Raw genomic sequence first — 10278 nt, 5'->3', positions numbered from 1 at the left:
AAGTGGTATATTTGACACTAAGGTTGAGAAAACTCTTTTCTGGTTTCTATTTTCTTTCTGGCGTTTTTGTTCTGTGCACCCTTTGCTCTCCTATGCCTAATCTAATCTATCTATCTATCTATCTATCTATCTATCTATCTGTCTTTCGCCCTCTCTATTTTTCTCCCTCAATCACTATATTTTTCTCCACTTTGCTTTCCCAATAATCTTTTTGTCTTTGCGTTTGTTGAATATCTTCTGAGAACAGCAGCACGAGCAATTAACAGCGTTTTTTCACTGATGAGCTGTGTGGAGTAGTAACACTCTCCTTCCTCTCTCTCAGCAGACTGCGCCATGCGGTCACATGAGCGCTAGTGCAACATTCCTGCTGATTGGATGTGTTCCGTGCATCATGGGAAAGCGCTTTTCCCGCCCGGAACACTTCCTGGTTTCTAAAATGGCGGCCACCATTTTAGAAAGCAAGAAAAAAAAAAGCGGACTTCCATAAATCTGAATCCAACCGGACTCACACTTTTGGGAAAATCCGACCCGGGTCCCATACCGGGCGAACCGTTTCGCTCATCTCTTATGGTTATGTGCACAAAACAACTAATCACCTTAAGAAAATATGAAGGGACAGTGTCCAAAACCCTCACTCCTCATGTATGGATAACTATATGTTTATCTCTGTAATGTCCATTTTTTGTCTATGTATGTACCCCAGAATTGTAAAGTGCTGCGGAATCTGTTGGCACTATATAAATAAAAATTATTATTATTATTATTATTATTATTATTATTATATGAACAATAAAGTATCACTAGTCCCCAGACAGTATTTCTCTCAGCATTTTGGGGTAAAAGAAGTCCAGCCAAGACCCGAACAAAATTGTCATTAAGGCCATAGGATATTGACAGGGAGGGTTTAGATTATATACAGTAGTTATGTAGGTGATTAGCTTTCAAACATACCCAACAGTCCTTGTAAGGAATAGTAGTAGTAATTAGTGAGTGTGACTGAACGAGCTAATTCCTTACAATATATCAATATAGGCAGGAATAGAGTAGTGGTATATAGATGTTAGTATTTGTCAGTAATATCTACATTTCACAACTATACTAATCCCCTTTTTAGGATTAGAAGTGTCAGAAGTGTACCTGACTGTGCTCGAACGGCGTCCTCTCTGGTTGGAGCGCAGCGCCGCCTCTCCGTCCTGGGCCGCTAGACATCACGGAGACCCGATGACGTCCTTGGTTACCAGGGGCGCTGTGGGCTCCAATGACGTACGGCCGCCCAACTGATAGGTGTAGTGCTCAGCTGGACGTATCAGTGCTCATGATGAGTGGCAGACGTCTCTGCCACTTGGTCTGCAGCACTACAGCTGACTGTGGTCAGGACTCAGGAGTCCGGACCAATCACATTCTGGTCCGGGCTCCTGATCCTGTATTTAAAGAGCCAGCGGTCATTCACTGATCGCTGGCTATCAGGTTAACTCCTGGTCCCAGCTCCCCCGTGTCTATTCCTGCTACTCCCTTCCTAATTCCCTCTGACTGCTCGACTTGTTATCTGACCTCCCGCCTGACCTTAGACTACCCGATTGGTTTGCTGATTTTGTACTGCGTTGCTCGTTTGGTTCTGACTTGCTCACTATTCTATATTGTGTATGTCTGTCTGTCTTGTTTTGTGTTCCAAATATACAGCGTAGTGAACGCTTTCGTAGTTGTCCGTGGCTGCCTAGGGCCGACCGAGGCAAGTAGGTAGGGACAGTGGGTGGGTTGAGACCTAGGGATCACTGTCTTGTCCTGTCCGTACCTCCCAGTTCTGACAAGAAGAAGAAAAGAAAAATATTTCAGCTGTTACTTGTCTGGAATATCCAATAAAGTTCTCTTGAAGACTACTACTCCTATTGGATTCTGTTGGATCCTTTGCATTTTGATCTTACTTTGTATTAAATTAGGAGTTTCAGCATGCATCCTCCTCTCTCCTAATTGGCAATTGGACCTAATTTCTGGGTGCTGTGGGACTTTTAACTTTATTTTCCAAAGATAAAGTAACGGCACTCACCAGTGTAGATTGTGCAGGTTCCTTTATTTTAGTAACGCGTGGACATGAACAAGGCCAACGCCAGACAGGTGCAGGTAACACTTTAAAGTTAAAACTCTATATATACACATACGATTCTAAAAACTCATCTAAATTAGTTTGGAAAAAAAAAAAGATAATTTTAAAATGTCATACTGTAAATAACTAAAGTTTATAAATTCCTACTTAATAATATCTATACTCATGGGGGAGATTTATGGTGTAAACTGCCCAAAGCAACCAATCACAGCTCTTCATATTTTACCAGAGCTGAAAGCTGAGCTGTGATTGGTTGCTGTGGGCAGTTTACACCAGACAAGAAAAAATATTTAGACCTCAGAGTAGGCTCATGGGTCCTGATTGAGTTCTGCATCAAGATCTAGTGCAAGCCTGCTTTGCCTGTTGTATGAAGCTTATAAGTAATGGCCACTTTTTTTAAAAAAAGGCACGTTGGCTAAGATAGCCTCTTACCTCTTCTTTTACTCAATGATCAAGAGTAGTAAGGGGTTAAAGGGATTTTTTGGGCATATAAAATTGGTAAGCCATAGGCAGAATATGGGCTATTGACATAACTGTGGCCCTGTTAATTGTGTACTGGGGTGCTCAGTTACTGCAGGTGCCATTCACTTCAATGGAACATGCCCCCCACTGATAAAAAATTTTGACATGTTGTTATGACATTTCAGAAATTGGTATACTTGTGTAATTCTATGGATAGGTTCACTCAACATCTTTTTTTGACTGGCCACAAAATGAAAGGCGTCCAAAAAGATAGCTGTCCAATGGCCAAAGGAACATGTTGTGTGAATCTAGCCAAAGAAACACAGAAGCTGAGTGCCAGGAGCCAAAGGCTTGAGCCATCTACTGCTCTCCCAGAGAACCCCTTTAATTTCTTAAGTATACTGACTTTCAGTCTTGCGACTATTAATACCTCCACTATGTTATACCGACAGGGAACTCATCATCACCCTCTTATTCTATCGACCTCTAGGTCAGATAAATTCCTCTTTGAGGCAGATAACTTCCTTGGGCTGCAGTGAGTTATCTGGGCACGGTATACAGCATTTATCTGGACACTATATGGTGTAGTGTATTTGGATCCTGGATAAACAAATAATTGGGAGATAAATAACAAGATGTATTTGATGATTTTTGGGTCCCAAATTATTGTAGGGGTAACATTCCACAGGCCTCTAACTATACATACTGTATACTAGCTACTAAGACTACAAGGATAAGATGTAATGAGGCATCACCAGATGTTTATACAGAAGATAATGATATAATAGTAACTATAAACATTACAGCCATTTAAGAAAAATGAAAACAAGTGTAATTAGTCCTAAAGGACCATAGAAGAGCTGAGGGATTAATTATAGTCATAAAATGTACTATATAAGGGCTCAGTGCTCCTAATTGTTATCATGATATTACATCCACGGGCAGAAAATCCACACAGCTGTATGGTGAGTGACTTTTTCATTAATTGTGATTTTTTTTTTGTTACGGCTTAAAACATTTTTAAAAAGTGTGAATGTGTATGTATGGATATGAATATAAATTTAGCTGACTGGATTTTACATTTTTCAGATATTACTCAGGGAGAGACTCTGATTAGTTTTAGACTTAATGAGAAGTATGAATACTGGATTTCAAGAATACTTTAAAATATAGTAAGTTCAAAAATAGCACATCTGTAAGTACTGTACCTGTTGGGATCATGGCACAGTCTTTGGATCATAAAGCTTGACCGTAACTGTGCTTTTGGGAAATAAAATTGTACTCTTTTTGTGTTTCTATTGCTCTTGTCTGAACACTGTCCTATTCTTTCTGCTTAGTTAATTGTTTCCTTTGACACACCCGTCTATCCCTGCACAGCTCTTTCTGGTCTCTTCACAGTTAACTCTGTTTTGCTTTGTTGATTCTGTGACTGGTAGGTCTCCCTGCCAGTCAGTGTGCAATGTTATCAGGTATCTGGGGTTGGAGATCAGGAGGCTGGTCCAATCACATTCTGGACCAGACTCCTGACCTCCTATAAAACATCCCCAGAGCAATAATCCTTCGCTGGCTATTGAGTCTTATGTGGAATCCCACTACTAGTGTTTTTCTGTGTACCTGTCCTAAAGTTTGCACTCAGGTTAAGTGTGGATGAAGTTTATAGTTTCACCATTAGGTGTCACTGTTCTTTATATGTATTACTATTGTACAGCTGAGGAAGGTTGTGGGTTAAATTTTCTGTGCCTTGTGTTATGTGCTGACCACTAGTAAATGCTCTTCCTTTCCTTCCTATCCTGTTTGTCCTCTCTGACACACACTCAGTTCTGCAGGAGGGGTTGGCGCCATGTGGAAGGAAGTGAAGCAGTTCAGACTAGTTTTCTTTCTGCAGAAAAAGAACTACTTTCACTATGCAGTGCTAAGTTAACAGTAGGGGAGAGCAGCCACCAAGTTATACCCTAACCTACGCCAGGAACCCTTCTAACAAGTGCAGGACAGACTCTTGAAGAAAGAGGAGCTGATCCCAGTAAGACAAAGAAGGTCTACCTATCCTACTGCAATCCTCGGGCACCTTGATACACCCAGATAACTAACAACTGGGGCTAGTGCTACCCACCTTGGACAGCTTCTACGATAACAGGGAGCAGAAGGCGATCAGACTTAGTCTAAACGTGAGTATGAGTATCACTTATGTATACTACTTATATACTTATATATACTACTCATATATTCACACTACAGTTTCAGCAGAGTACAAGATCTACATTGGGCAAGGGATCCTCTGGCAAACTCCTCTTCTCTCTAACTCTACAAAGCACCTACTTCAAAGCACCAAGTAAGCACTCAAGTCTGTGTCAACATTATTACTGTCTGCAGAGTGTTTACTGTTATCTTGCCAAAGTTCTACAGTCAATTGTTATATTTTCATATCAAATAAACAGGACTATGTCTTCCTCTATTCGCACCAGCACCTATACACACCACCGCATAGCTTGGGTTATTTTCCCCCTTTTTTGTGGGTGGCCGTATCGATATCTTGGGTGGGTCATTTACCACTCTAGGTTGCCAAGACAAGAGCTCAATGGACCCACAACAAGCCCGGAGGTTACTGACCATTTTGGGGATTACAAACCGGCCATACAAAGCAGGTATCAACATCAAACCTGTGTGCTGAACTGCAGTCACAACATATAACATCACTGGCTGAGCTCACAACAACAACAGTAGCAACCAGCACACTTGTTCCCCCCTAGCAAGTCCAGTTCTCTGCAATTTTTCTGTGTGTTACCTTTGGCATTCTGACCCCCTTGCATTTGCTCCCTTACTATCCTTGCTTTCCACCTGCCATGACCATTTGATACATGACCTATCTGCCTGCCTTCGATTCTGTGTACCTCTGCTGTCCACTGATTCTGACTCTGCTCTATTTTGTTTGTCTTGTCTATATTCAGTGTACCACCTTATTTATGTTAGGGACTATCACTGTGGTTGTGCAAAGCCGCCTAGGGCTGATAGTGGCAAGTAGGCAGGGACAGTGGGAGGGGAGAAGTGCAGGGTCCACTCTATGTGCCTTATCAGTCCCTTCGTACACCTGGGTTCTCCGGGTGTTCAGATATCAAAAGCAACTCCAAAATAGTTAAAAAAAAAATTAAGGTTGTTTATTCAATCCATAGAACAAGGAGGTGCAATGTTTCCATCTCAATAGAGACTTTTTTCGAACAATGAATACATTTCAAACACACGAATGTTATAAAACAGTGCATTAATTACAATCATTATAAGGCTTAATAGAAAAAAAAAAGTGAAAAACAGAATCAACGTTGACGCGCTAATCATGGCCATGATTAAGAGGGTCAACCTCACAACGCGTTGGAGCAGTTTTTTAATTTGTTGGATGTTTTAAGATGTTCAGAAATAAGTTTACAAGATTTTAAGGAGCTTAGAGCTGCAATTTTTTTCCTGGATCTCTAGTATTCACAGGACACGACCCGCAGTATTGCTCCACGCGCTCCTGGACTGGGTAACCCAGCTACACTAATACATTGCAGGGGGTGAGATGAAAACTATTTTCTTTATCAGTGAATTATACTTTCTCCTGGGAAAAAGTGTAATTTTACACTGCTCTTTTACCAATATCCATTGCTGTCCTGGAAGAATACTGATATTATGCTGCTGATCCAATGAGGTCCACTACTGTCCATGGTGGAAATTGAATGATTGACATGCTGATTGACATTTTTTTTTAATTGTCATTTTCCAATTTTTGACACTGTCACAGCAACAGCTGCTAAAAAAATTGGCTAATCCGCAATTATTATTGAATCTGACGTAAAATTAGCAAAATTTGCAAAACAAAATTTAGGCTACTTTGCTCATCTCTACATGCTAACAATGACGTGGAACACACAGAGGTGGTATTAGGAGTCGCATGTGTGCTGAGCAAAGCCTCTGAGAACACGTCACACTGCAACACAGCGTGAGCGCTCAACGTGCTCATGCGTCCGGTGGACCAAAAGCGGAGCACAGACATTTGATGAAATGAGATTTGTACAGCGATCAGCCGGTTTATTCTTAGTTGGATGATATGTAGTATGTAAAAGTAAGAATAACTATAGTAAGTATAAAATACTATGTATACACGCAGAATACAACTATCTAGGGGCAGATTAATCCACTTCAGCTCACCAACAAGTACGGGAAGCAGGACGTTTCTTCAGAACCTAGAAAAGACAATGCTGACTTCGGTGAAGTCATGGATAACTGACTGTCGCCAATTCCCATGGAAACTATAAAGAGGTATGCCCTAACCCATTCACACTACATCATAACTTATAGGCTGTTCGCTATATTACTATTAACACATAAAGATATGTCAGACACAAATAGAAATGCAATCAGGTTTTTCCATCACAAGAGTCTACAAAAAACTTACAACTGATGATCAGTTCTAGTGGTTTTCCCGAAAATTGCTTAGAGGATATTGCTGAAATTTCTATTTATAGAAAATATGTATCACTAAAAAGTAATGAGATATATTCTATAAACACCAATTTCTATCGCAGTCAGCATCATGTATGGATGCTAGAAGAGCCCATATAACATTATAAATAATTAGACAAGGCAATAATTAGACAGGGCAAGATCTTATATTAACATTCAAGCCATGTGGTTTAACTTTCTTGAGTCTAAGGGCCCTATTCCACCGGAAGATTATCGTTCAGATTATCGTTAAATCGTTCGAATCGAAACAGTAATCGTTCGGTTGAAATGTAGTTAACGATTAACGACCGAACGAGAAATCGTTGATCGCTTTATAAGACCTGGACCTATTTTTATCGTTGCTCGTTCGCAGAACGTTCGCAAATCGTCCGGCATTGAATAAGACATTGTTCGGTCGTTTGCAATAGATACGAACGCAATAGCGAATAAATAGCGAAGAAAAACTATCAAAATAACGATCATAAGTAACGATTATCGTTCCATGGAAATGAGTGAACGCTTTCAGGTCTTTCGCAATAGCGGTCGTTTGAGATCGTTAATCGTTAACGATTATGCAAACGATAATGGTCCGGTGGAATAGGGCCCTAAAGATCCACTCAAGTTCTCTTCTTTGTACATGGCATGTCTATTATCACCTTGGGATACAATAGGAATTTGGTCAATAAACATCACTTTCAAACTATTTTCTGTATGTCCTACCTCAGAAAAATGTTTAAGCACGGATAGGTCAAGTCTTTTTTTGGTATTGTGTCATAAGTCGTAAGTTGACTCGCCCACGTAATGTAGATTGCATAGGCACCGGAGTACCTCAATTATCCAGTCTGAATTACAGTTCAAATATCTGTGAATTTAAAGGTTTGATGCAGTTATGACACAGAAAACAGCCTGTTGTACAAGATCCGAGGAATGTGATGGAAATGTTTGTGGGTATCTTATTATAACTATTAGCCAAAATACAGTATCTCTAAGGTTCCTTGTTTGTCTATATGACATACCAGGTCTGTTTACAAATTCTTCTAAATCCGGATAACTATGTTTTAGAATACACCAATGTTTGGTAATGATACTAGCTACATTCTTGCTTTGTAAGTTTAAGATGGTAAAACGTAAAATATAGATAGCATGTCAGAGGTTTGTATTGGACGGGGTTCGGGGGCTACGTCCCCCACGGATTAACAGAATTATGGGACAATGCGCAAAATGCCTCGATTGCCGGAAGTTCCACAGGGCTCCATTATAATTTTGTTGACTGCTACTTTAGCAGTGAGATAAAGATGAAGATAGAGAGCTGCTTGCGTCTGTCCCTTCATTATAATGATCGTGGGGGTACAAACCTCTGACATGTCGCTATGATTGTAGAACGTTCTATGGGGTCAAGATGATGTGATGGAGGCTCTAGAGATACCTACACATACTGCTAGACCAACCGATGTAGGTAAATTGTGCTGACTGTCTAAATCGTATGGTGGCTTCAGGACTCTCCCCAACGGATGAAGACAATGAGAAAAGGGTTGATTGTGTTAGGTTTTTAACACCTCATCCTATTTTTCCATAAGAAACAAGCCAATGTCAGAGCTCTGTTCAGTGGTGTACCTCTCCCCTCCTCATACAGGAAACATAACTATTCGGCTATGCTTAATGTTCATGTAAGTAGGGAGGTCGGAAGTGATAATTGTTTGCCAAACAGTTATTAAAAGTGTATGACCACCTTTACACGGTGAAGATCTAATAGTCTACAGTTTGTTTGCTCTATTGCCTTAGGTAATTTTATAGCACTTTTTACTTGTATTTATTTTACTTTTTTTTTTTATTCATACCAGTGAGAAACATGAAGCTAAATCAAACAGTCACATATTTCATCATGAAAGGGTTATCTGATGATCCTGAGCTCCAGGCTCCAATATTTGTTCTGGTTTTACTTATTTATCTCATTGTCCTTCTCGGGAATATGGGTCTTCTTCTCCTGATCTGCCTGGAATCTCATCTTCACACTCCCATGTATTTCTTCCTTGGTAACTTGTCTATAGTGGACATGACTTCTTGTACTATCACCCTACATAAGATCCTTCTAACGTTCATCACTGGAGATAACAAGGTTCCCTACCTGACCTATTTGGTTAAATTGTATCTGTTTCAAGCTGTAGTAGCACTTGAGGTTTTAGTATTGACGACAATGAGCTATGATCGATATGTAGCAATTTGTAGACCCTTGAATTATAAAACCATTATGAACTATAAGATATGTCTACTCTTGGCCTCATTTTGTTGGCTATTTAGTTTTTTACATTGCATTCCCCAAATCTCGGCTGCATTCGAGATATCTTGTTTTACCACAAATGTCATTGACCACTTCTTCTGTGACCTTGTCCCCTTCATGGAAATTGTATGCCCACACAGTTTAAAAATGCTGCGATTAATAACCAATACAGAAGGGCTTTTGGTATATAACATTATTCCATTTTCTCTCACTGTAACATCCTATATATTTATAATTATTGCCATAATGAAGATACGTACCAGTATTGGTAGAAGAAAAGCCTTCTACACATGTTCCTCACATCTCATAGTCAACACATTACTTTACACCTCCTTTATTCTTCAGTATTATATACCAAGCAATTTTGTAGGCTCAAAGAAAATATTTTCTTTATTTAACACAGTGATTCTCTCCTTGCTCAATCCTTTCTTGTACAGCATCAGAAATGAAGACATCAAAATTGCTTTTAAAAGGAGAATTGGGAAATTTAAATCCAACACATTCGGTCATATAGTGGCCAATGTCATCGGAGTGAGGAAGGAAATCTAACTTTGTTAATCCGGTTGAGTACTTGAAAATTTCAAACCTTGAGGACAAGAATCTCTTTTGATTTTGCCTTTTTTGCATTCTGACGATAGTTTTTTTTTTTTTCTTTTTTTTTTCGAGGGAGCAGGGGTCTTCATAGATGTAACTTGGAGGGGGGGAGGGGCTGATGCCAACAATGCAACATTGCCAACATTTGTTGAAATGATAGTCACTCTTTAATGCCTTGAAAACCATTTTAAAGAGATGGGAAAACTTTGACAAACATCATGGAATGGTACATATTCATATAATAATGCTCAGGTGTGGTCCTAGTTTATAGTTACTCCCCCCCCCCCCCCAGTCCCTCTGTGTGGCCGGGCAGCCCCCTTGTCCATGCATAGCTGCCTATGGAGGACCATGTGACATACATATCACTGTG

At 39.9% G+C, this 10278-nt stretch overlaps 1 protein-coding gene across 1 annotated transcript; it reads left to right on the top strand.

Annotated features, from left to right (window-relative positions):
* Positions 1 to 8885: 8885 nt before the first annotated feature.
* LOC138766499 (olfactory receptor 5B12-like) lies at positions 8886 to 9863 on the top strand. Its single transcript, XM_069944089.1, has one exon. The coding sequence runs from the start codon at positions 8886 to 8888 to the stop codon at positions 9861 to 9863; it is 978 nt and encodes a 325-aa protein (XP_069800190.1).
* The last annotated feature ends 415 nt before the right edge of the window (positions 9864 to 10278 follow it).

Source organism: Dendropsophus ebraccatus, chromosome 10 (assembly GCF_027789765.1).
Source record: "Dendropsophus ebraccatus isolate aDenEbr1 chromosome 10, aDenEbr1.pat, whole genome shotgun sequence".
Lineage (NCBI taxonomy): Eukaryota > Metazoa > Chordata > Amphibia > Anura > Hylidae > Dendropsophus > Dendropsophus ebraccatus.
This window is presented reverse-complemented; position numbering and strand designations above follow the sequence as displayed.